Below are 27251 nucleotides of genomic sequence, written 5' to 3' on the forward strand. Positions count from 1 at the left end.
TTATTTGAACTTTTATTTGGATTTTAAAGTTGATTAATTCTGTATTTATTAATAATTTAATACTGTCTAGCTTGTGTTCTATAGAGCTAGTGATTTTTTTCTCTGTAAATATTTTCTAACCTGATTTTTTTTTATCTGAGTCTGACAGGCTCCACAAGCATGTTTAAAGCGTTCTTGAAAATTTTCATACAGTGAATGTTACACATGTGCAGATGACTGCATGTCACATTTATTTTGTTTACATATTCATCTGCAATGCAAATATTTAATACATTGAAATAACATTTAAAGACTCCTCCTTGCTGGCCTACAAATTCCAAAATATCGACATTTATATTCACATTCATGCACAGCTTAAATATTTTTGCACAACACACACACTTGACTCGTCCACCTGCATTGCTTCACCACTTTTATACACGTGTTGATCATTCCCTGCTTGATAATTATGTCATGCTCTAGATATGTATGCAATGTGATACTACAGTTCAAAAGTTTGGGTTCCGCTATGTCCTTTTATTCTTTTCAGTGACTGTTTCTTTTTTCAATGAAGATACAGTTAAATTTCCAGCTATATATTGTTGATGTGATAAAAAAAAAACCAACTAAAAGAGACAGACAGAGAGAAAGACAGGCAGCAAGACTGGCTGAGAGAGATAGACAGATAGTCTGACTGACTGAGTTTAGGTCACATGGTTACTTGTCTTCCTCCGTCAGCAGTGTGACAGCTGCATACATCTGGCAGTATAGTCGGGGCCTCTTGCAGCTCAATCAACACATCATTCCACTGGTGTCTGTGCTTCTGGACATGCTGCTGCTAACGATTCACCTCATTACCCACTTAAACCACACCTCCATCTGCCCCAACAATGTATAATTTGGTAAATTAGTGAACTTGTGAGGTAGAGTTGTATACATTTTAAGGAGAACTTAAATCCTGGAGAATATTTGTTTAGCGTCTGAGTGCCAGAGTAACCTATATTTTTTGTTACCATCCATAAAAATCTGTAAAACTAATAAATAAATAAATAAATAAATAAATAAATAAATCCCCGATATATTTGCAAGGAATAGAAGAATATAATAATAATAAATCCTAGAAATAGAATTGATCGGGACTGCCTCAGCCAAAACTTGGCAACCTTGAGCAAGGCACCATGCCAGTTCATCTCTCAGCTCAAGTGGTGCTGCACAGTTTGGATTCCCCTTTCACTCTGATTTCTCCTCGCATGTCTGCATGTGTGCAGTGTTCAACACAAATATAGAGCAGTGTCTGAGTTTAATTATTACAGTAATTAAGAGTAAATAAGTAAATACCATGACTGATGGTGTTGTGGTAGTACATTTGCTTAACTAGTGTGATTGTGAGTGTGAATAGTTGCCCGTCTTCATTGTATATGGGGCCGACATTTGAATATAGTGACCTGCACAAGATTCCCATGACCTTAAACATGATGAGTGGCTGAATTACTGCAATTCTTCTTTACTTCTACTGATAACGGTGGTATAGCTGAAGTGCTACTGTGAAGGAAGAAAGTGGTGAGATTGCATATCATGTGTGAACACGGGAGGTGAAAAGACCTTTGGTGCATCATGTGAAATTCTCTAAGGCAGTGATTCCCAACCAAATTGTAATGTGTTCTGTTTGTTAATGCTTTTAGATGTTGCGCTTTTGGTTGTGTGTAACACAATGACTTGCCCTGCGTATGAAATGTGCTTTATAAATAATTGCTTAATTGTTTTTTGTCATTATTGTTAATTTTTTAATTATTATTGGCTATGTTTGGTTATGGACAAACTCCTGCTGCAGCCCATTTATCAGTAATACAATAAAATTTAGTGTGATTTGAATGTCAACATTTACACAAATCTATTTACAGTTTACACCCCTAAATATTCTACTTGCAGCCGTAAATTTTCAGGTTAGGGTCCTCTGTAGTATGGAGCCCCGCAGTGACGCATTATGACAGGCCGAAGAATTTAAGGTTTTATTATTAAAACAGAAGATGGAATATACTGCCACCTGTTGCCACCAATACAACCATAATGGAATATAATGATGCACTAGACCAGCTTTGAGTTCAATTCAACAGACCCTGATTTTGCACTGTAATTTGTGTTAAACGTATTTGAAAGTAGTAATACGTCAATATTGGTTTAATTGTGGTATGGATGAAATCACTGAAATTGAGACAAAATCAAATATGTCTGCATTCAGAATTGTTTTGAACGTGACGCAAAATGAGTAGTCTGAGTAGTGCATTGGCTTAATAATTGTTCTGACATTTTAGCAAGGAACGAGTGTGACTATAACGAGTAAAAATATTTTAAAAACTCCAATCTAAGGTAATTATGCGCTCCCGTGTTATTACAGTGCCATCTTGTGGACAGAGACAGACAGGAGTAGTGCTTGTAGTGAAATTATTTAATCACCAAGGAAAAATGAATGTGCTGTTCTTATTACACGAGGGTCCCCATAAGAACAATAAGAACAAACAAGAACAAAGAAAGAAAAACAAACAAAGAGCATGGAGAAATACAGGAAAAAGTTTCATGTTCAAATTAGGGAAGTTTATTTATAGCATGTTTTACGAAATTATTTCTGTATACTGTTTATTTCAACATTCTAAACTATCGGTCTGTATAGAACAGCCTGATTTTTCCATTTTTTAAAATTAAAATTCATGCACTTCAATTTCTGCATGTATTCAGAAATAAAAGCACATAACAATTTGAGTTACAAGGGGAATCGTGGAATCAAGCTATAAACCAAAATGTATTTTAAACCTTTGACTCATTAAAGTAGCCACTTATGGGGGCCGATCACACTCATGAAACTGAAAAATAAAGTACATATAATACTGTACAAAAAGGGCAGTCTCCTTAATTGCATTGGGATGCTTCAGAAGAACAGTAGATGGCAGTAATGCAACGACAGCGACAGTGTGCGTCAGCGTGGCGTAAAAGAAGATGAAACCAACAAATAAGAAAGAAAATGGCAGCGCTCGGTACGGCACGGTGCTTACGCCGAGGCTGTTCTTGGCTTCAAAGTGCTCAGAGAAATAAAAACTTGCTCGTAAAATGTAGCACCCGGACTTTTTGCATCGATACGCCGGACAGCGGTATGTATATTACACAGTCTGGATCATAACGTGCAATAGCGCAAACCATGTAATTGTAAAGCTGACCTTGTCGTGTGTCACAAATACAAAACATCCATATTTGGATTCGTCCTACAAACAATTATGTTTACAGTTTACCATCCACAGCTTCTGCATTATTTTCTGTTGCTCAATAACGCACTGCCAACTGGATCTTACAATGAAACATTTTTACAGCGTTAATATTTGGTTGCTAGACCTTGATTATGATTGCATGTTTCTCTTCCATAGTGCAAAACAATGAAAAGCCCCAGTTCACAGATCCAGTTGTGCAGGACATCCTGACCAGGATAACGGGTCTGGACCTGCAAAAGGTGTTCCGATCAGTTAAACAGGAGCTGAAGCCGCCAACGTATAAACTCATGACCGATGAACAGTTGGAGCAGGTAGGTGCCTTGAGTCACACTATCCTTTTCTTGCAGTCTCACACACGACTTGTTACTCAGTAGCCACTGTATGCTTTCAGGCGGTGAAGTTAGCCACAGAGAAGGCTAAAAAGATGCTGCAAATGCCACCGGTGTTACCTGAGAGGAAGCCCATCAGTGACATACTGTCTGTCGACAAGATTCTGGATGGCATGGATACAGCCAAATATGTCTTCACAGACATCACCTACAACATTCCAAACAGGGTAAGTACATTCAGGTTCATTAGATAAACAAAAAGATTAAAAGAAACGTTTTGGATAGACATTACTGCATCCGGTGCAGAACTTTACTGAAAGCCAGTAAATACAATATCAGAAATGTCTCTCAGAATGTTGTACTGTAAGCTGTTCCATTTAAAGTGCAGCAACTATTTGTATCTCATTTCCTGTTGTTAAATAAACATGGATTGTCAGCATATTACTGTGAATCTATTTCAGAAATGTACAAAAATGATCATGTTCCACATCACCTGTATATTGTAATAATTGTTTTTTGCACCTTGTCTTGATGCATGGTTTCTTTTGTGTTTGTTTTGCCCTCAGGAAAGGTTCATTGTTGTGAGGGAGACCGACGGCACATTAAGAAAAGCCACCTGGGAGGAAAGAGACCGACTCATTCAGGTCTACTTTCCAAAAGATGGGCGCAAAATCACTACGCCGTTGCTCTTCAGTGAGGAAAACCTAAAGGTAAAAATATAACCCATCAAAGCTGCTTTTTTCTTTCAAATGCTGCTGTGACTGCCATGACTATTAAAACTCACAACTAGTCCTTTCTTTTTATTTCCTCTTTTGCTTGCATATTTTCTTTTCTATTAGATGGTGTTCTCTCAGGACCGCCACGAGGATGTGTTGGACCTGTGTCTGGTCCAGTTTGAACCCGACTCATCACAGTACATCAAGGTAAACTGAGTGCCTCGCCATAGCAACCGAACTGCGATTGGTGGACTGCAAACCTGACATCCATTTGTGTCAGGTGCACGCTGCCACCTATGAAGATCTGGACAAACATGGGAAATATGAGCTTCTTCGTTCTACCCGACACTTTGGAGGTATGGCCTGGTACCTGGTCAACGCTCGCAGGATTGATGGCCTCATTGTGGACATGCTGAAGAAGGAATTGTGAGTTTAATAGATGACTTTCTTCTATCGCATGTTGCTCTTCTACAGATTTTTTTTGGGTGTTTACAGTGTTTGGTTCAGGCAGAAATGTTTTTGTGTGATTCAGACTGCAGGACGCAGTAAGCCTCGTGTCTCTCTTCCACCTGGTCCACCCTCACAGCGAGTCGGCACTGGAAGCTTCCAGACTTGAGGCTGCAGACACTGACCTTGTCAAGGTGAGAACACTTGGCATCATGACCTTTTAAGATTAGGTTGATATCTCCTACTCCTACTGAGGCAGTACTTTTTAACATTTCTATTTCTCATAGCCTTTTTTCTTTTGTTTTTATTATCAGGTGAACATTTAACCACAAATACTGTGACTTGTTAGTATGCATTTCAGCAAGCACCAGTGTCATCAGTTTCAAATTATTTCAATGATGAGTGTGGGTTTCCAACAATTTTGACTGTGCTGTGTCTACAGACAAACAAATATCTTTTAAGATGCTTTTGTTGTACTCCAAAAACAAAACAATGCCTGATTTTCAATGTTTAATTGTTGGTTTTAGTTGGGGCCTGATCGATTATTTGTTCCCATTTAATCGGCCGATTATAGCTCTTTTCAACATTGGCCCACATTTGACCAATTATTCTATTAGTCTCTTGTAAAACAGTACTCACCTTCTGAAGGGTGTCCTTACACTATTTGTCCAGTAGATAGCGCTGTGACTTCATTTACCCCTCAAGTCTTCCTACCAGTGACAACTACAGCCATAAATCATGTGTCTGACAACGCATTTTTTTTTTTTTTTACCTCACATTGCAAAGGTATTAAAGTTGTTCCACCTGTATAATAACCTCCCTCCAATTTGCAGCAACAAGTTTGTGTTTGCATGACAGTAATAAACAAATCTATATTGCTTTCTCAACAGATCTATGCCAAAAAGGAATCCCAGAGGTCTGGCTACATTGACTTGGCCTTGCAGGCATATGAACAGTCGCAGTCAAACAGCGCTGCTGTCTAATTGACCCATTCTCATTTGGAATTCTGCAATTTATGGAAACAAATACATGCTAGTTGTGCTTAGAGTTTGTCTCCTAACCACATTGTGTACATAACTGAACAAAACTGAAAGTCACTCAATAAAACAAATGTCTTTTTACCTCTGGGTAAGTGGAATATCTTCAGGTCTGCCCAAAGTGAAAAACAACTGACTTATTACATAACACAAACTTCAGGATAATGTCTATCCTCCATCTTGACAAAGACAGTGGTTCTAACTGAAGCAAAATAATCCCCCCTCTAAAACATGATGCTATCATAAAATTTGCAAAATTCTGAGACCTAGACTGAATCTTTGGGTCGTAATCCTGAGGTATATTTGGCAAAACTGATCAAACATTAAGGCCACAGCCTCAGTCAATCCAACATTTGTTTTCATTTTTTTATATTGTCACAAAACCCTGGCAATTGATCAGAAGTGTGTTGACTTTTTATCTTCACTTTAAATACATGACTGCATTTAGCTTTTTTTTTTTTTGCTTGCAAATATATAGACACTCGTCCTCAAAAAGCCCAAAGTCAGTCATTATTATCAGTTCGCTGTAGTCTGAACTCAAATAAACATTGAACACTTGGACCTTGAACCTCAAGTCAATGATGTAACAAATGAGCCAAATCACTTGACACATTTCTCTCTCACTAAACTATTAAACCCGCATTTGAGTTACTATGTGTATGCCATATCCACCCCAAGATCCTCCCAAACGTAGTAGGCCCCGAGCTACATTAAAATAAATAATACAATAACAATGTAAATATGAGAGCAACAATAAATCTAAATAATGCACATTTGTGTGTGTGGTTTGTTTTCGCTCTGGTATAAATAATGAATAAGATCCAAACAAAGTCTTGTGTTTTGGTAATAAAGGCTCGGAGGAAAAAAAGTTCCCTGTTGTCAGTTTATTACTTTGAATGTTATAAATAGATTGTATCGTGCAATTTCGGAGACTTAAGCACATCTTACTGGGCCTTCTTAAAAACTTGGAGGCAGACTTTGTCCAATACGTGGATCTCCTAAAAGAGAGGACAAACACACACCTTTAGACCAACACTGACAACAAATCTTGTCTCTTACATCACCTGTCAGATCTTTTATCTCGAATCTTCTGATAATACAGAATCGTTTTATTATTATTGCCTCAAACTGTGTTCGGAAAGATTTCATCAAGTCATGTTTTACGTGTCTTGCTGTCACTTTCTTGTTTCTCAGGGTAATTAGGTTGGTCGAAATAACATATTTGTATTGTTTTCCTTTGAATTTCTGGATGATGACATTTCTCCTTTCGTACCAGATGTAGCAGATCTCCCTCGATCCAGTGTTTCCAACCTCGGTTTTCCTTTTCCCCCTTCTGAACACACACCAGTTTATCCCCCTCCCAGGTGACCAGGGTCTGTGATGTGGCATCCAGGACAAAAATAAGCATCCATTCATGTTTTCAAGACATCAACTGTGAGTACATGTTCACGAGTTTCTTTACAAAAGCAGTATTGGGGCAACATTTAAAACTCAACCAATCGTCCTTACCATGACCTTTCGGTTGTCAAGACCTTTTGTCTGCTCTTCAAACTCCACCCCTACAGTAAAGTTAACCTCATAGTTTCTGAAGGTGCTCAATGTCTTTGTTTCAAACTTGTCTCCGTTCTGAACCATGATTTTTGTCTGGTGCAGCTTGGAAGCGATTGTTCTGGTGGCAAAGTCGATGTCTGCATATAAGAATGAAGGAACATTGCATGTCGGTAGTGAACACACTGTGATTCCTATCTGCACACTCTGAAAACGTAATCAAAATGTCTTTTGTTAAACTATTTACCAATGCAAAGGAGTTTGAGCTCATTTCAATGAGAATGATATTTGTTAAAGTTGTAAAGCCATGAACTTAACCATGTGGAAAATTGGACACATCATCAGAATTGATGATTAGAAAAAGAACCGTGGGGTAAGAAATAACATTAACCTTTTCTTGTTTAATTACCGGGCAAGCATGCAAATTAATATTTGTGTCTCTGTCCCGTTAATAAAAAGGCACACTTTGCAGGAGTCATATCCCTGTGGCTAAAATAATTCTGTAAGATGGGTGTCACCACCATTGTCCCCACGGGAACCATGGAGCCCCCAAGGACCACGTGAGTACCCCACAGGCTTGTTCTAAAAATCGTTTGAAAATGTAAAAACTAGCAGAGGTTTTTGAAATTACATTTTCCCATAAGTATCTGTCTTTATTATTATATTTTTAGTTCACGGCATCTTCTTTACCATTCACTGCATTGAGGAAATAAGATGATATATTTGAATGGCAACTTACCAAGAGCTTTCATGACATCATCAAAGTTTTTACTGCTCACCATCTCCCACTTTCCATTGTAATCTGCAGGCATGTTGAATATGTGTGTGTGTGTCGAAGTAGTGGTTACTTCTCAAGTTGGTTGTCACGCCGAGAAAGAATTATGCGGTCCAAATCTTTTTGTAGACATTGTTTGTGTGTGCGCGTGCATGTGTGTGGGTGTGTTTGTCAAAGGACAGGGTCCGCCTGATAATTGCCGTGAGCCAGTACATATAGGTACTTTGAGATATCTGAAAGGTCAGGTGCTCCATGAACATTCTACTTCACGACAGAACTGCATGTGCATCACTGCCCATCTTGGTAAATGCTTGTGTGTGTGTATGTGTCTACTTGCATGGACATGCTGGTGAACATTCTAATTCCTACTCCATCCCAATGACCTGGCAGCAAAATTTAACTCGATTGTATTGACTTTCAAGTGTCACATACAATATGGTTTTACTTTGAAGCATATTGGCACATTATAGAAATTAGAGCAGGATATCTGGTCGACAAAATGCCATGATGTAGACGTGCAGATGTCATGCACGCAGAAACAAGTGGCAATTATCTCCTTTACAAAGTTTTATGTTAGTGTATTTTTACAGACAGAAATATTAAAATATTGCTGTAGACATTTTTTTTTTTCGTGATAGCTGATTGATTTTTGACCTGCCTCATGTAATGTGTTGTCAGATATGATAAGATAAGTGATGACAACACAGTGATAACAACTGTCAGAAAATAAAAATGACGTCATTTCCCCTTGGGAACGACAAAGGTCATTGGACACAATATGTGAAGGAAGACCACAAAAATGTCATTGCTGCTCAGGTTGTTTTTTTTTTTTCTTTCTATCTGTCTTTCTATCCCAGTCCTCTTTCTATTAGTTTTGGGAGCAAGAGACAATTACTAGTAAACTATTCTCACTAATAGGATAAAAACGTACAGTAAATTTGTTAGCCAGATGGAAGAACGAAGTTGAACACTACACACCCTATCAATGAAAAAATAGATTAATTTGGTCTTTTTTTTCTTTGTAAGTAGAGTACAGATTCGCTATTGAATTTAAATTACTCGTCATTTTTTTCTTTTAAGAATAACATTCTATTTATGTCATGCACAATTAATTCCCTTCTCTGTGGATAAGGCTTATTGCCTTCAGTTTAATGCTTTAATACATAGCTACATTAATAATGACTATTACTAGATGAATCCATTCATATTCATTTGTTTCTACTTACTTTTTTATGAGTTTTTGCTGTGTCCCTCAGCTCTTTCCCACATTCCAAAAAACACCAACTGGCTGGCGACCAGTCCAGAGAACAGAGTATACACTGCTTCCCACCCAAAGTTTGCTGGGAAAGGCTCCAGCTCACCCACACTCCTAATGAGGACAAGCAGTATAGAAAATGGTTGGATGGATGAGTCACTTTGGCATCATAATGGCACAACCCGTCTGTTGTTCATCCTCCGTGATCCAGGTGAGCAGATGGACAAACAAATGTAAATTAAGCTGCTCTGCGCTTTCCCCCCTTTATTAGCTGTCTGACATTGCAGGAGGGGACGTGATTAATAATATAACAAATAAGAGCAAATAAAAGGTAGCAAATGAATTTTGGCCTGTCACATCTTGAGTGATGGTAAAATTGGTGGGACTATATTGTCATTATTTTTTTCATGTAAAATTTTTTGACTAAAATAAATGTAAAAAAAAATAGTTGCAAATAGAAGTTATTATTTTCCACATGTCCAAATCTTTTTGTAGACACTATTTGTGTGTATAGTTATTATAATTAAGTTATAAGTTAAGTTTATATGGTTCACTTGACCTCCTCACGTTCAGAAGCATAAGTGTTTGTTATATTCTGACCACACGGGGGCAATGTTGCTACACAAGAGCCAAGTCCGCAAGGTTTTGTGCATATGGATAGTCTTAAATTCAGAGTGAAACAGCACCACATGTTATCCTGTGATCAATGTTCAGATGACACAAAACCATCTGCAGACCAAGGGCCAGCAAGGCCGAAATCTGTTCACTGTGGTGTGTAGTGTGAATAGGTTGAGTGAAGCTGCTTTCTTATTATAACTTCTCCTGTGAGGTGAAAACACATTTTTGATTTACAAATGAGATCTCGGATGCATAAATGAATAATCATCTAATGTTTTCAAACACATACCAGACTGTAAATTTAACTGATTGGTATAAATTTCCACATGCATGCAAGGATCTATGCTTATATGATTGCACAGGGCATCCTAAATTTGTGCAAACTGCAATTTGGGAGTATTTTTAATAATGAAGCAGTTTCATATAAAATTCTGCCAAACAGACTCCTAATGGCACATCCTGCACTTCATAACCTTGCAAAGCGCACGCACACACACATGCTTGTTTTCCATATTGCAGTCCCCTGAGTGTTGATCTTTTTAGTCCTCGATCTCAATGTAATCATTCAGCAAAGATGCAACGCTGCACACCTTTAATGTCTTGTGCGATTGGATAAAATTGACTTCATTAACGTGGAGCTCAGTGCTACATGTTTGCATCCCCTATCAACTCCACCACTGGCCTTGTCATCTCTTCTATGTCATTCTTGTTTCAAAGCATCAAAAGGTTTCATGAATCAGTGTCCTCCAAGGAGACAAATGACTGAGAGGTCTGCTCTTTGTTATGAAAGTATACTTGTGTATTCTCAGCAGTGACGCAATAGCTATAAATTTGTCATGAATTTTCATCCCACTCATGGACAAGACTGATGCACGACTTGGATTTTGTTGTGTACTTTGATGTACCGGCACGACAATAAAGAAGCCCAGCACATTTTAATGGATATGCCTTTTATCTTCCTTACTGAAGCTTTTTTTTTTTTTTAGGGGTGGGGGTAATTCAAAACAATAATACAGTATTATATGCATTAGTGCTACCTGAAAAGTAGTAATATGTTTGCTGCATGCAATTACCGAAAATGACAACCACTTTTATTTCAAAACAGAAAACAAATGTGACAAGGTTTGAGTGATTTTTGTTCATGTGTTCATCAAGCAGTGGAAACAAGGTTTACCTACCTAAGTGAAGTTTGAGTTTGCATTTGTTAAACTTGTTGTTCAACTTGTGGTCGGTGGTAGTCACAGACAATTAATGATGCTCAGTCCAAGTTGAGACAATCTTCATATGGTTGAGGATCAAGAATTAAGGAGTGAGGAGGTGTAATCAATGATTTTTACTGGCTTGTGATTTCAAAATTAGTTATTCATTATTTGTGTTTATGTCATATGAGACGATCATACATTGATTTGGGCTCACAGTTATAACGATCCCCTTTTGCTGAATGTTATATGGCTATGAATTACAACATATGGTAAAATCTCTATCGCGCATAGTTTTATGGGTGAGATTGCAAAATAAAAATGAAAATATCTCACAAATCTGAGATGCTAGGGGGAAAAACATGACCTTTTTAAAATCAGTGACAAAAGTACATTTCGGGACACAAAAAGCCATTTCAGATTCAAATTTGCTGTTGTTATAGTTGTCCTTAGGCTCCATCTACCATTTCCAAAGTTAAAGCATTACATTTACGGTTATCGCCTGAATAAATTAACCTCAATGACTACATAAACCATTTATCAAAATTTCAACCAACTCTCTGTTTGATTCAACTTGTTAAAATGTAAATTCAACACACCAGTCTTGAGTTTCCATTTCAAGCAGTTTACCTCACGAGAAATCTTTCTTACATACTACAGCAGCAGAGAAGGTAAAGCCAATCAGGACTATTGTGAATATTAGACTTTGTATACCACCCTGCAAGAAGAAAACTATTCATTCAAACCTCTTTTTAAATTGCCCTGCCTTTGTTTACTCGTGGTTCCATTGGAGAACGCTTTGGTTCTTTTCACCTGGAAGAAAACACATGATTATTGTAAAGTGAAAGTGAATTATTGTTTCTGCATGTTGTTTTTCTTGGTCACTGGTCATAGCTATGTCCACAGTGTATCTTGCCATAAATATTCATGCATGATCCATGCAGTCTTGCCTCTGGGTGTTTATCAGTTATGGATGTTAAATGGCTGAGCCTGCCTGACCACCATCTCTCAGTAACATGCTTGCTTTGATAAATTGCTCACCAGGCTCCATCTGAGGCCTCTCTTCTCACTACTTATAAGCAGCACAAATCAATCCTATGTTCCACCTCTACCAATACCATCCTGTTCCCTCGGGATAAATGTTGCCTTTTAACCTCCACCAATGCATGTAATGTGCCCTCTTCTGCACCATCACTAGAAAGCAACAGCATCCTCATAACCATGTTGAGAAAATCCCATACAAGCACTGCCGTGTGTGTGTGTGTGCCCGCGTGTGTGTGTGTGTCCTCTCATACACAAGTTTTTGGGGAAGTTCGGGATGTTCAGTGGGAATCGATGCTAAATTTTTCATGTTTTCTCAGTAATTCTTTTGGGTTGCAAAGAGGCCTCATTTCCCACAGAAACCATAGGACTGATTGCAGGAACCTGGGAAGAGTTTCTCTATTTTTTGCTTCTCTGCTCTGAAATTGGCCCGGATAGTGATGCATTATGCATTGGGTTTCCTATGTGGAGCAGGAAAGGGCTGCGGGTCCTAAGGGATCAGCGGAGGACAGGGTTCCCAGATTCACATTCTGCTGCATGCATGGGGCCACGCACGTCAAAGAAAAAAAAAAATGGAAGAGAGATTATTTTATTGTACTGTCATGTTTTGCTGTTAGAGGGCAACTGAATGGAATGCTATTCTGGTATTCATTTTAAAGGTGAAATGTGGAAAATGTGATGACACTTTGTCTTTAGATCCGTCCGTCTATCCATCCATCCAGGTATTGTACACAAGAATCTTTGCAATGGTTCCAAAGATTCCAACGTGCAAACAATTTGAATACATGTGCAAAGACAACTAGATGGAAGTCAACATGAGAGGAAAATAAAATGCAGAAAGAGAAGAAAGAAGCACGGAGAAAATAAACCCAAGGAATGGAAGACTTATTGTATATTCCTCCGTAAGGCATGTGAACATCATCAGCACCGCTGATGCGTGGCGTGGGAGTTGAATGAGGAAACTCTGGTCTGGGTTCACGTCTAATTTTTCTTACTTATTTGGCCTTTCCGCTTGCGAAGCTTTCAATCTCACAGGCCTTTAGGGGGTCCAGATTATCTCTTTCGTTTGGAGGAAAATGAGCTGAGCTGAAAGCTACATTACCCCAGCCTTATGTGAGCTCATTTTTCCCACACCGCCATTAGCTCACTAAAGCCATTTGGAGATGCACAGTGAAGTGTCTACATGTTCATCAGAGAGTGCCTGGCATTCCTTCAGTCAATTACCGTCCAAATGGTCTCTGGGTGATTATTCATTCCCCGGGCTTTTGTCTCTGCACCACAGCAACAAATATGTGGATGAGAGTTTTGACTCCATTTTACTTTGACTTTTTATCAAGCCATCATTTCTTCCACACATTAAAAGATGTCTGCATTTCCCATGTGGAGTGAGAGTTGTAGATCCATGTTGTAGTTTAAGTAAAAAATAAAAACGCCATCCATAATCCCCTGATCTCAATCCGATCGAGAACCTGTGGGTGATCTTTGAAGGAAAGATCAGAGGGTGACCGGCAGCATAGCCTCTAGACAGCAACTGTAAGAGGAAATATTTGCATATCATTCGTTATAGGGCTTTTTCTTGCAATGCGGTCTTTTTGCTCTCAAATGGGAAGGCGAGTGCGGTTGGGAAAGACACTTGGCCAAGTATACTCCTACTTTTTGAACTTCTTTACGCATGAGGCATATTTTATTCAGCAATTCCAGAATATAGCTCATGCAAAGGTGGTGTCTCACTTAGCAGTGGCGAATGCTTCAGTGTTTGTGAACTTTTTTGGGTCAGGGTTTGCTAAAGATTTAAAAAGGTTGCAAAATATCTTTAATTCATAATGTCCGTTTCAAAATCGTAACGCAGTTAAATTTAGGTGTTTATATCATTTATATATTTCTACTCTGTAATCAATCCATCTTGCACTTCGACATTAGTACTTTGCCTCGCTATCGTGGATTTGTAATAACAATGGTGTTCTCCTTGAGGTAAGCAGAAAATGCTGTGCACATGGCTTTGTCTTGCCTTGATTATGTTCATATCGATTTCCATTAAACTCAGCCAATATCTTTCTACGCTTCTTTATGTTGCTCTTTTAAAGGCGGTCCAAACACTATTAGGTGATTATCTGTTTTATCCCGTAGTTTTAGCCTTTTAAATGTGCTTCTGTCTTTTCCGGTTGTCCCCGGCCCAGGCTGCACTGTCTTGGCTAACGTTTATTGCCAGTTATGGACTCTATGAATAATTGATCCGGAATCTATTTAAGAACCTGACTAGGACAAATGGTACAGGGCAACACTGGCCAATAATCTCTCCCTCCACTGCACAAATAGGGGTCTTCTATACCAGCATGTCTGCAGTCATTTTTCTTGCCTTTTATATGCTATCATATGCTTTTCTTTCCAATCCTTTCCTATTCTTCTCTTACACCCTAACTTATTCCATTTACCGAACAATAAGTGAAACCATTACAAAGAGCATGCCAACTTTTTTAAAGATGTTGACATGCCTACACCTTTCACGTCACTGCTGTTTCCTTGCGGCCTCCTAGTGAACTGGTCCTTTTGAGTCAAAGCCAAGTGTGAGGATTTAAAAACTGCCTTATAATTCCAAAATAGTGTGTACTGTATGTTGCACAAAGTCCGGCCATCAATCCTTGTTCCCTTCGAACAATGTCATGATTTATATGACCAAGTTGTATTCAGTCTGTCAATAATAAAAAACAGAGACTACCTCTGAAACAACTGTAAGCAACAATGTGATGATGCCTTATCTACTTAGTGTTAATTCTCTTCATCAATACCACTCGATATAAAAAAAAGAGTTAAGTCACATAAAATGAGTACTCTTTAATAAAAGCAATGGTGTACACAAATGAAAAGGATTTGTTCTGTGCTCTGATTTGCCAATGACTTTTTTGGAGGATAAGGCATCTTTTGTGCTATTACAATAAATACAACATTCAAACTCAGACCGAAATAATTAGTCAAAGACCACAAGGGTTCCAAATAAATTCTGGCATGATTCTTTTTGGTGATCCCAGCCAGGTGTTGAGTGTCAGGAAACTAAACCACTAAGCCACCGAGCTCGAGGTACAAGAAAAGAAGAACATTTTGATATTTTATTTTATTTAGATATTAGCGTCTATTCTGTTTATATATAATGTATATTGTACATAGAGTGCATAATATAAATAGCCAGGTAATGTGGTAGATTACATCAAAATGGTCTATCTTCCTTTTATCTTTAGTTGTTTGTCTTATTTCGATCAAGAGACTGATCAAGAATTGTTCATCTTCAGGCAGGTTCCTACAAAAGACTTAACTGGAGCCTAACCCAGCTGACTTCAACCAAGAGATTGAAAATCGTTCAGATTGTTAAAGTGAAATTCATAGCATCTTGATATATATATATTTTTTTACAAGGTCAACTGTGATTTTGAATAATTAAACTAAAATGCTATACTATGGGACTTTGCATTGAGGTGTTATATACGACACGTCTTCCATACCAAATGGACAAAGATGGCACAACTATCCAGGCAACTTTGGCAGTTGCCGAGTGCTGAAAGAAACAAACACACTGACAATAGAATAAAGGATGAAGGCAAATGAAGGCAAATAATCACTCAGGGCACGCAGAAAGTATAAATAAAAAAAATAAAAAAGAGAGGTGCTTCATGGTAACGTGTGTCTGTAACATTATATGAGAAAAGTAATAGTGGCAGTTCATCGCAACACGTAGCAAGTAGTAGTGAAATTGCAGATGAGCTGGAGACAAAATGTATGCTTTCCATTCCTTTTATTTATTTGGTTATTTATACAATGTGACATTTGTTTTTGATGTTGGTAGTTAATTCCATGGATTTTCATCTTCCCTTATCCATTATTCTGGTTTTATGGGGCTTCGTGTGAATTCTTGCCTGGGGGCACCAGGGCGTCTGGACGAGCCCCTACAAATAGCTGTCAGTTTAGATAGCAGGGTACAGTGTGTTAAAAAAAAAAAGCCATCTATAAGTTGCAGCATTCGCTTAAAAATGGTATGGTATAATGTCTGCTCCGATAGTTAGTATCCGGAACACACCTGTGTGCATTAATTTGCAAAAAGAGGCTTGCAGACAGCGTCTTTATCACATTCTCTGTCGTTAGTGAACATGTTGAAGTGACGTCTCAGAGATGAGCACTGATCAATAGAGTCTGTGATAATACCCCAGAGAGACAAAGACAAAGCAGCTTGATTTGCATCCTAAGTGTTACACAGTAATGCATTCCACCTTCGGGTTATTTGCATTGAAAGTGTTTTTTTAGATTCCCGATTTAATTGGGGAGACCGTATTTTATCATGTGTCCGCATGACCGGTACCTTGGACAGCGTATCTCTCCTGCCCCCGGTGGCATTAACATTTCCACACCTGCTCCCAGCTCGTGAACCGCGCTATATAAACCCTCGCACACCCAACCCTTTCTGTTAGTTCCTCCACGCTGCTTCCCTGTCTCGTCTGTTGCCTGCCTTCCCTAAACTAACTCCCGTTGCTGACCTTGCTCGTTTACCTGTTGCTTGACCCAAGTATGACTTCTGCCTGGCCTGACCCTTTGCCTGTTATTTGACCATGAGTTCCGCCGACGCCCTACCTGCTTCTGTGCTTGTCTCTGCATCGTTCTCTGCCCAGGTCTGACCTTCTGCCTGTCCCCAACCACGAGCCTGTTTCACCCTTGCCAGCATCGCAGACGCATCCGATCCACTCCAATGCCTGTGATCCATTTCTCATTTCCCTTCTATACAATAAACGTGAGTACAGCAATGCATTTGGGTGCCCTGTTTGACTCGTTACATTGTTTGGCCAGTTGGAGGTTTGAATCCTTATTCAATAGACCTGCAAAATGTGTCCATTTTAGGAACCCTTGACTTCAGAACCAGGAGGAGTATGTGCACCCGTTCTTTTTACGCTACATAGTATATATCAAAGTCCATTGACATTTTATTAAAAGAGAAGCAATACGCAGATGACAATATCAGGCGGATTGATTAAGTCATTTTGATGCTATGTGAATTGGATGGAAGAGAGAATAAACCAGCCACTTATCACGTACGGTCCTTTTATCATCCATTTACAATACCACTTAAAAATATATTTAAGACAAAAAAAAAATTAGGGTTCATGACCAAACCAGATTAGACAGAAAGTCACGTAGGATTGAAGCGGGTAAAATCGAGATTTAGATGTACATACGTACATACATAATACAAAATTGGATTAAGATATATTAACATTTGCAAATCTGGCTTGACATTCCTGGTTTTGTTTAAGGACGCTTCTCATGCTGATGTCAAAACTTTCAAAATAGACTCAAGAGTCATTGTGCTAAATCAAAAAATTGACTAGTAATCCTGTTTCCTCCTGTGTGTGTGAGGAAGAGAGAGAAAGAGAGAGAGAGAAAGAGAGAGAGAGAGAGAGAGAAAGAGAGAGAGAGAGAGAGAGAGAGAGAGAGAGAGAGAGAGAGAGAGAGAGAGAGAGAGAGAGAGAGAGTTTCATCTTTCTCTGAGTTCCTAACAATTGGTTTATTTATTGAACCATCTGTGTCGACATACTGTTACTACGATGTTGTGCAGCACAACTTTTTGATCCCCTCGTTTCAACTTTGCTGGATTCAAAACCATCAGAATAATTTGGGTTCAGTTATGACAAACGTCTGTGCTTTCCATTCATTGTAAGATTGTGTGCATGTGTGTATACATGAGAGTGTATGTGTAACCATGACGAAAACACTGTTTATCATAAGTGATCGCTCGTCTTTGATTTAGTTTTGTTTTTTATGCTGTTGTACTGTATCTCTGTTCTGCTTTTGCATTTGAACTGATCAGGTTAGTATGTCGAGATACCTTGTGTGTTCAGTGTTCTACGGTTCTTTACATTTTCATCACTCATGACTACAAATCCTCTTACTCCCTGTTGCCTTTTTACTCAATCACATCCAGACTGGCTATGCTGATGAAATGTCAGCATGTCTACTCTTTTTTTGGGCCTAACAAGCTAAGAACCATTTGGCCTTTCCATGAATTACTTTTTGTATGATTCTGTTCTACAGTGGCTATAAAATGTCTACACACCACTGCTCAAATGTTTTTTCTTATATACATAAAAAAGGAGATAAATAATTTCAAAACTTCTTGCAAGAGTAAGGTGACCTATACCCCTTGCTACCCTATATGATATTTTTAACCTTTTTGAGAGGGGCATATAAAAAATAATAATAAAAAAATAAAACAATAAATAAATAAATAATATCTGATTTATTTTTTTAGCTGTGCACCCCTCGTGCAACTGTGATGTGGGTATGTTTAGAATCAAACCATAACATTTAAACTCATGTTATATGGGAATCAGCACACATATGCCACCATTTAAAGTGCCTCCGATCAGTTTAACCTTCAGATATTCTAGTCGTTTCTTCTGGACATTTGCTATCTAGCAGAAGCCAGAATGTTATGTGCTAAAAATGACTGTTAGCATAACATATTTTTCCCTCGTTTAGGTCCAGGTTGCATAAATCCATGCCCTTAGTCTTCATGATGTCAACAAATTGTCGAGCTTTAATGTGCACAGGGCTGGACTGACACTGAAAATCAGCATGCGGTATATTAAACTTCCAGCGACCAGTACAGTTGAACAGAGAGAGCAATAACAACAAATTTAATGCACCTACTCCCAATTCCCACCTAAGATCTTGTAACACTAACAAGTGACATGGCTCCAGGGAGAGAAGGTAGCTAATTGGGCCCATTTTTGACATTTTTCCTTGGTGTTGTACTCATTTGGGTAGCCAGTGGTTTAGCCAATAATGGTTGTCTTGAGTCAATTTTAGGGGACATTAAATTTCCACTGCTATGCAAGCTGTACGCAGACTACTTAATTGTGTCGCAAAGTGTCATTTCGTCAATGTTAATAAAATATTCACAAAAATACACTATTTAAATATACTGTCTATTGGGGTAGTTATAATTTACTTTAAATAATTAGTTGCTATTTTGCATTATAGACATATGTATCCATTATTCATATTTGCATTGCAACTATTTATCAAGGCCTTGAGACATAGGTTTGCATTACATTTAATGTATGACACCCTGCCTCCACAGGTGAAAATACAAATGATAGTTTTAAAGACTGTAAGAGCATTAGGTACTTATCTTCAAAAACAAAATCAAGGTGTAGACATTGAATTTTGTATATGGCAAATGCCGGCGTATCCTGATTTTTGTGCAAGTGCAATCAAGGCTTACGTTGACTGTTTGCCAATTTGGCAGATAGCTCTGCTCCATGCTAGGCTTTCCTGCAAAGTGAGGGCGAGTCCTTCAAGAAACGACCAGTGGTAGAAAGTCGATTGGAAATGTGCTTGAACCACGTCGAAATAGTAGGGGAGATGATTTAATGAGATTTTGGTGAATTTGATTGGGGCACAGGCAAAGCCTTGCTGACATGCCTGTGGATTTTATTGTATTTCATTCATAAATACGACAACAGTGTGAATCAAAGGGCCGACACAAATGTTTCAATTAAAAAATAATGGTCACATTGTGCTGTTCCAGCATTAAATGTCCCTGGAGTATTCTTTATCTTTGTTTGACCAAGCAGGATAAATCCATTGTTGAAGCAGTTTCTGTTGACAGGTTTATCATAACTTTTCACTCATTTGCATAAGTAATCAGCTCAGCGGTTCAAAACTTGTTCAGATTTAAGATGGCAGTAACTAATTAAAGGGAATGCAATAAACAATGCTATCAAAGTCAAAGTCTCCTTTATTGTCAATTCCTCTGCATGTCAAGACACACAAAGAGATCGAAATTACGTTTCTCACTATCCCAGGGTGACAAGACAGAGTTCACAATGCACATACAAGTAAACAACACAGTAAAAATAAAACAAGAAGATGAACATGTAAGAGTGATAGCACGCTAGCCGCTCCCGATGCACAGCAGAGTCCGGAAAGAAGACAGTCAAAACCAGGCCACTGTGAACACGAGCACACAGCAGGCACGCACTGTCCGGTTCGTGGATCCTATCAGGCGAACGCAACCCATCTTGTCGTCCCACGAACGAACGTACGCCAGGAGAATGGCCGGGCACGGCACGGCTGGGCGAGCTGGTTTGGCCGCAAGCCTGGCTCGACGAAAAGTCCCGATGATCGTGAGCAGCAGGGGGGGGCCCCATTTCAACCCCTTACACTGAGTGCCAAGCAGGGAAGAAATGGGTATCATTGTTATAGTCACTGGTATGACTCGGCAGGGGTTTGAACCCACAACCTCCCAATCTCAGGGCGGACACTCTCCTCTTAGGCCACTGAGCTGGTAAACTCACTATTGGTATTGGTATTGGTAAACTATTTGAGGGGGGGGGGGAATAACGATTTGTTTTTCTACAAGCTTATTGAAATATGAGCAGATTAATTATCTTGGCCTAGCTCTTAATACCGAGGATGTCTCATAAGTTCAAATGTACATATTCAAGTTCAAGTTCTGTAACTGCTGACTTCCATATGTGTTCCCTGGTGGCTAAAAGGAAAAAATACAAAAAGTGAGCGTTTTTTTTTTTTTTTAGGAAGTGAGAATGACAATTGCTCACTGTGCTTTCAACACAGAGCCCTGCCCAAATGAATAGACAGCAAGAGAGAAAATAATGTATTTGTCCAAATTCATAACAATGTGTGCTCATCATGACTTCCTGCTAGATGCTCACTCATGAACACCTTTGTGCAGGTCACTCTTAATTTATTTTCACACACTACATTGTGCCACCGCATGTGTCAGGGAACACAGCTCTGTGAGACACCCGCTGGTTATCAAATGGAGATTTTAATGAAGTAAGGACAGTATTGCTACCCTTCCTGGAGCAACAGTATGAAACTTTAGACACACTACTCCAAAACGGACCAGTGTTTTCTTTGAAAATGGAAACTAATACACCAGTAAAGTTCACCAGGGTCTCTTTAGTCCATAGATAAAGTGTATAAAACCTCATTTGAACTACTAATTTCCACAGTTTTTTTTTTTTTTTTTTTTTTTACTTAACAAGCAAACCTTCCAAATAAGTCAGTTTATTTTACTCATTTTTTGAGCTTGCGAATTTAATATTAGCATCATGTGAGTGTCATATATATCAAGAGTCAGATTAGGTCACCTCACGTGTTTTAATGGACCTAATCTGGTCACTTTTTCAAAAAATATTTTTCAAACTTGGCTAGAAAATAAAACGGAAGTTATTTCATTTGTATGGTAGAGAAGATGTGGACAAGTTAAGTTAACTTTAGCACATAGGTGACAAACACAAGGCCCGGGGGGCAAGATACGGCCCGCCACATTGTTTTATGTGGCCTGCAAAGACAAATTGTACATCAACTTTATGTGTCAATACTAAAATTATAAAATCTATTTGCCAATATTTATCACCATTCATCTTTTTATGATATTTGAACAGTTCTTACGCATCTCTGATTCCAAAACTAGTTATTCATCAATTTGTTGTGTTGCCTATACCAGTGTTTCCCAACCAGTGTGCCGCGTCACACTGGTGTGCCGTGAGAGATGTTCACCTGTGCCGTGGGAAATTGTCCAACATTAAATACCGAGCGCATTGTAAACAGGATCGCCAAACCACAGGTCAGTTAGTGCAAGGCCTGGTCAGCCACTAGGGTCCATAAAACCATATATATTCCATGCAATGTAAGCGAGGGTTCCATAGTGTATTGGTTAGTACTCTGGATTCTCACCACAGTGACCTGGGTTCAAATCCCAGTGAGACTTAAAATATTTTATTATTGAAACATTTGCAACACAGTTGCTCGTGTGCTGCCCCATGTAACCATTATAACTATTTGCTTGTGAGCTGATCCATAAAACCATACATATTCCAGATAGCTTAAACAAGGCTTCCATAGTGTAGTGGGCAGTCCTCTGGACTCTCACCCTAGCGACCCGCGTTCAAATCCCAATGAGATCTAAAGTACTTTATCAAAGAAATATTTGCAACACAGTTCCTCGTGTGCTACCCCATTTAACCATTGTAACTATTTGCTTGTGAGCTGATCCATAAAATCACAATTATTCCATGCAATGTAAGCAAGGGTTCCATAGCGTAGTGGTTAGTGCTCTGGACTCTCACCCCAATGACCTGGGTTCAAATCCCATTGGGACCTCAAAAGTTTTATCATAGAACATTTGCAACACAGTTGCTCGTCTGCTGCCCCATATAACCATTATAACTATTTGCTTGTGAGCTGATCCATAAAACCATATATATTCCAGATAACTTAAGTGAGGCTTCCATGGTGTAGTGATTAGTGCTCTAGACTCTCACCCCAGCGACCCGAGTTCAAATCCCATTGGGACCTCAAAAGTTTTATCATAGAACATTTGCAACACAGTTGCTCGTCTGCTGCCCCATATAACCATTATAACTATCTGCTTGTGAGCTGATCCATAAAACCATATATATTCCAGATAACTTAAGTGAGGCTTCCATAGTGTAGTGATTAGTGCTCTCGACTCTCACCCCAGCGACCCGAGTTAAAATCCCATTGGGACCTAAAATATTTTATCATAGAAAATTTGCAACACAGTTGCTCGTGTGCTGCCCCATATAACCATACACCTCCCTAAAGCTTAGGGCTGGGGTTAGAGCTAGAGTTAGGGCTAGGGTTAGGGTTAGGTTTAGAGCTAGGGTTAAGGTAAGGGTTAGGGTTAGAGCTAGGGTTAGGTTTAGAGCTAGCGTTAGGGTTAGAGCTAGGGTAAGAGCTAGGGTTAGGGTTAGAGCTAGGGTTAGGGTTAGACCTAGGGTTAGGGTCAGAGCTAAGGTTAGGGTTAGAGCTAGGGTTAGGGTTAGAGTTAGAGCTAGGGTTAGGATTAGAACTAGGGTTAGGGTTAAAGCTAGGGTTAGGGTTCGAGCTAGGGTTAGGGTTAGAACTAGGGTTAGGGTTAGGTTTAGAGCTAGGGTTAGGGTTAGAGCTAGGGTTAGGGTTAGGTTTAGAGCTAGGGTTAGGGTTAGAGCTAGGGTTAGGCTTAGAGTTAGAGCTAAGGTTAAGATTAGAGATAGGGTGAGGGTTAGGGTTAGAGCTAGGTTTGGGTTAGAGTTAAAGTAAGAGTTAGGGTTAGAGCTAGGGTTAGAGCTAGGGTTAGTGTTAGGGTTAGAGCTCGGGTTAGTGTTAGAGCTAGGGTTAGGTTTGGGGTTAGGGTTAGTGTTAGGGTCAGGATTAGAGCTAGGGTTAGGGTTATAGCTAGGGTTAGGGTTAGGTTAGTAGCTAGGGTTAGGGTTAGAGCTAGAGTTAGAGCTAGGGTTAGAGCTAGGGTTAGGGTTAGGGTTGGAGTTAGAGCTAAGGTTAAGATTAGAGATAGGGTTAGGGTTAGGGTTAGAGCTAGGTTTGGGTTAGAGTTAAAGTTAGGGCTAGGGTTAGAGTTAGGGTTAGAGCTAGGGTTAGAGCTAGGGTTAGTGTTAGGGTTAGAGCTCGGGTTAGTGTTAGAGCTAGGGTTAGGTTTGGGGTTAGGGTTAGTGTTATGGTTAGGATTAGAGCTAGGGTTAGGGTTATAGCTAGGGTTAGGGTTAGGTTTAGTAGCTAGGGTTAGGGTTAGGGTTAGAGCTAGGGTTAGAGTTAGAGCTAGGGTTAGAGCTAGGGTTAGGGTTAGGGTTGGAGTTAGAGCTAGGGTTAGGATTAGAGCTAGGGTTAGGGTTAGAGCTAGGGTTAGGTTTAGAGCTAGGGTCAGGGTTAGAGCTAGGGTTAGTGCTAGGTTTGGGTTAGAGTTAGAGCTAGGGTTAGGGCTAGGGTTAGAGTTAGGCCTAGGGTTAGAGCTAGGGTGAGGGTTAAAGCTAGGGTAAGTGTTAAGGTTAGAGCTCGGGTTAGGGTTAGAGCTAGGTTTGGGTTAGAGTTAAATTAAGGGTTAGGGCTAGGGTTAGAGTTAGAGCTAGGGTTAGGGTTAGAGCTAGGGTTAGAGCTAGGGTTAGTGTTAGGGTTAGAGCCAGGGTTAGAGCTCGGGAGATAGGGTTAGGTTTAGGGTGAGGGTTAGAGTTAGAGCTAGGGTTAGGATTAGAGCTAGGGTTAGGGTTAGAGCTAGGGTTAGGTTTAGAGTTAGGGTTAGGGTTAGAACTAGGGTTAGGTTTAGAGCTAGGGTTAGAGTTAGGGTTAGAGCTAGGGGTTAGGGTTAGAGTTAGAGCTAGGGTTAGGTTTAGAGCTAGAGTTAGAGTTGGAGTTAGAGCTAGGGTTAGCATTAGAGGTTACAGCTAGGGTTAGGGTTAGGGTTAGCGCTAGGTTTGGGTTAGAGTTAGCGCTAGGGTTAGGGCTAGGGTTAGGGTTAGAGTTAGAGCTAGGGTTAGGGTTAGAGCTAGGGTTAGGGTTAGAGCTAGGGTTAGTGTTAGGGTTAGAGCTCGGGTTAGGGTTAAGTTTAGGGTTAGAGCTAGGTTAGGGTTAGAGTTAAAGTTAGGGCTAGGGTTAGAGTTAGAGCTAGGGTTAGAGCTAGGGTTATGGTTAGAGCTAGGGTTAGTGTTAGGGTTAGAGCCAGGGTTAGAGGTCGGGTTAGTGTTAGAGCTAGGGTTAGGTTTAGGGTTAGAGTTAGCGCTAGGGTTAGGATAAGAACTAAGGTTAGGGTTAGAGCTAGGGTTAGGGTTAGAGCTAGGGTTAGGTTTAGAGCTAGGGTTAGAGCTAGGGTTAGGGTTAGTGCTAGGTTTGGGTTAGAGTTAGAGCTAGGGTTAGAGCTAGGGTTAGGGTTAGAGTTAGAGCTAGGGTTAGAGCTAGGGTTAGGGTTAGAGCTAGGGTTAGTGTTAGGGTTAGAGCTCGGGTTAGGGTTAGAGCTAGGTTTGGGTTAGAGTTAAATTTAGGGTTAGGGTTAGAGCTAGGGTTAGGGTTAGAGCTAGGGTTAGTGTTAGGGTTACAGCTCGGGTTAGTGTTTGAGCTAGGGTTAGGTTTAGGGTTAGAGCTAGGGTTAGGATTAGAACTAGGGTTAGGGTTAGAGCTAGGGTTAGGTTTAGAGCTAGAGTTAGAACTAGGGTTAGGGTTAGGTTTAGAGCCAGGGTTAGGGTTAGAGCTAGGGTTAGGCTTAGAGTTAGAGCTAGGGTTAGGTTTAGAGCTAGTGTTAGGGTTAGGGTTGGAGTTAGAGCTAGGGTTAGGATTAGAGCTAGGGTTAGAGCCGGGGTTAGGGTTAGTGTTAGGTTTGGGTTAGAGTTAGAGCTAGGGTTAGGGCTAGGGTTAGGGTTGGGGATAGAGTTAGAGCTAGGGTTAGAGCTAGGGTTAGAGTTAGAGCTAGGGTTAGGGTTAGACCTAGGGTTAGGGTCAGAGCTAAGGTTAGGGTTAGAGCTAGGGTTAGAGTTAGGGTTAGAGTTAGAGCTAGGGTTAGGGTTAAAGCTAGGGTTAGGGTTCGAGCTAGGATAAGGGTTAGAACTAGGGTTAGGGTTAGGTTTAGAGCTAGGGTAAGAGCTAGGGTTAGGGTTAGAGTTAGGGTTAAGATTAGAGCTAGGGTTAGGGTTAGAGCTAGGTTTGGGTTAGAGTTAAAGTTAGGGTTAGGGCTAGGGTTAGTGTTAGGGTTAGAGCTAGGGTTAGGGCTACAGCTAGGGTTAGTAATAGGGTTAGAGCTCGGGTTAGTGTTAGAGCTAGGGTTAGGTTTGGGGATAGGGTTAGTGTTAGGGTTAGGATTAGAGCTAGGGTTAGGGTTCGAGCTAGGGTTAGGGTTAGGTTTAGTAGCTAGGGTTAGGTTTAGGGTTAGGGTTAGAGCTAGGGTTAGAGTTAGAGTTAGAGCTAGGGTTAGAGCTAGAGTTAGGGTTGGAGTGAGAGCTAGGGTTAGGATTAGAGCTAGGGTTAAGATCAGAGCTAGGGTTAGGGTTAGGTTTAGGGTTAGGGTTAGGGTTAGTGCTAGCTCTAAACCTAACCCTAGCTCTAACCCTAACCCGAGCTCTAACCCTAACATTAATCCTAGCTCTAGCCCTAACCCTAGGTCTAACCTTAGCTCTTACCCTAACCCTAGCTCTAACTCTAACCCAAACCTAGCCCTAACCCTAGCTCTAAACCTAACCCTAGCTCTAACCCTAACCCTAGCTCTAATCCTAACCCTAACCCTAACTCTAACCCTAGCTCTAACCCTAACTCTAGCTCTAACCCTAACCCTAGCTCTAACCCTAACCCTAGCTCTAATCCTAACCCTAGCCCTAACCCTAACCCTAGCCCTAGCTCTAACTCTAACCCAAACCTAGCACTAACCCTAACCCTAGCTCTAACCCTAGCTCTAACCCTAACACTAGCTCTAAACCTAACCCTAGCTCTAACTCTAACCCTAACCCTAGCTCTAACCCTAACCCTAGCTCTAAACCTAACCCTAGTTCTAACCCTAACCTTAGCTCTAAACCAAACCATAGCACTAACCCTAACCCTAGTTCTAATCCTAACCCTAGCTCTAACTCTAACCCTAAACCTAACCCTAGCTCTAACACTAACCCGAGCTCTAACCCTGGCTCTAACCCTAACACTAACCCTAGCTCTAACCCTAACCCTAGCTCTAGCCCTAACCCTAACCCTAGCTCTAACCCTAACCCTAGCCCTAACCCTAACTTTAACTCTAACCCAAACCTAGCTCTAGCCCTAACCCGAGCTCTAACCCTCACACTAACCCTAGCTCTAACCCTAACCCTAGTTCTAACCCTAGCTCTAACTCTAACCCTAACCCTAGCCCTAACCCTAGCTCTAACTCTAACCCAAACCTAGCACTAACCCTAACCCTAGCTCTAACTCTAACCCTAGCTCTAACCCTAACCCTAGCGCTAATCATAACCCTAGCTCTAATTCCAACCCTAACCCTAGCTCTAACCCTAGCTCTAACTCTAACCCTAACCCTAGCTCTAACCCTAACCCTAGCTCTAATCCTAACACTAACCCCAAACCTAACCCTAGCTCTAACACTAACCCGAGGTCTAACCCTAACACTAACCCTAGCTCTAACCCTAACCCTAGCCCTAACCCTAACTCTAACCCTAGCCCTAACCCTAACTTTAACTCTAACCCAAACCTAACTCTAACCCTAACCCTAGCTCTAACCCTAA

General features: G+C 40.1%; 2 protein-coding genes and 1 long non-coding RNA gene across 3 annotated transcripts; 2 read left to right on the plus strand and 1 right to left on the minus strand.

Annotated features, from left to right (window-relative positions):
- The first annotated feature begins 2966 nt into the window (after positions 1 to 2966).
- On the plus strand, positions 2967 to 5849 carry mrps22 (mitochondrial ribosomal protein S22). Its single transcript, XM_088381474.1, has 8 exons — positions 2967 to 3122; positions 3393 to 3547; positions 3628 to 3792; positions 4132 to 4275; positions 4405 to 4488; positions 4562 to 4707; positions 4814 to 4922; positions 5619 to 5849. Exons 1-8 carry the CDS (start codon positions 2996 to 2998, stop codon positions 5709 to 5711), a joined length of 1023 nt encoding a protein of 340 aa, XP_088237600.1. The 5' UTR covers positions 2967 to 2995; the 3' UTR covers positions 5712 to 5849.
- Positions 5850 to 6634: 785 nt separating this feature from the next.
- rbp2a (retinol binding protein 2a, cellular) lies at positions 6635 to 8224 on the minus strand. The gene is made up of 4 exons (XM_088381475.1): positions 8053 to 8224; positions 7275 to 7453; positions 7039 to 7140; positions 6635 to 6763 (listed from the first exon to the last, which is right to left on the minus strand). The coding sequence occupies exons 1-4, from the start codon at positions 8123 to 8125 to the stop codon at positions 6710 to 6712; spliced, it is 408 nt and encodes a 135-aa protein (XP_088237601.1). The 5' UTR covers positions 8126 to 8224; the 3' UTR covers positions 6635 to 6709.
- Positions 8225 to 8241: 17 nt separating this feature from the next.
- Positions 8242 to 17516, plus strand: LOC148395198 (uncharacterized). The gene is made up of 3 exons (XR_015859539.1): positions 8242 to 8391; positions 9345 to 9554; positions 16854 to 17516. It is a non-coding gene; the product is annotated as an uncharacterized LOC148395198 (long non-coding RNA).
- The last annotated feature ends 9735 nt before the right edge of the window (positions 17517 to 27251 follow it).

The sequence above is a fragment of the Syngnathus floridae genome, chromosome 7, assembly GCF_059516105.1.
Source record: "Syngnathus floridae isolate MCC-2025c chromosome 7, RoL_Sflo_1.0, whole genome shotgun sequence".
Taxonomy (NCBI): domain Eukaryota; kingdom Metazoa; phylum Chordata; class Actinopteri; order Syngnathiformes; family Syngnathidae; genus Syngnathus; species Syngnathus floridae.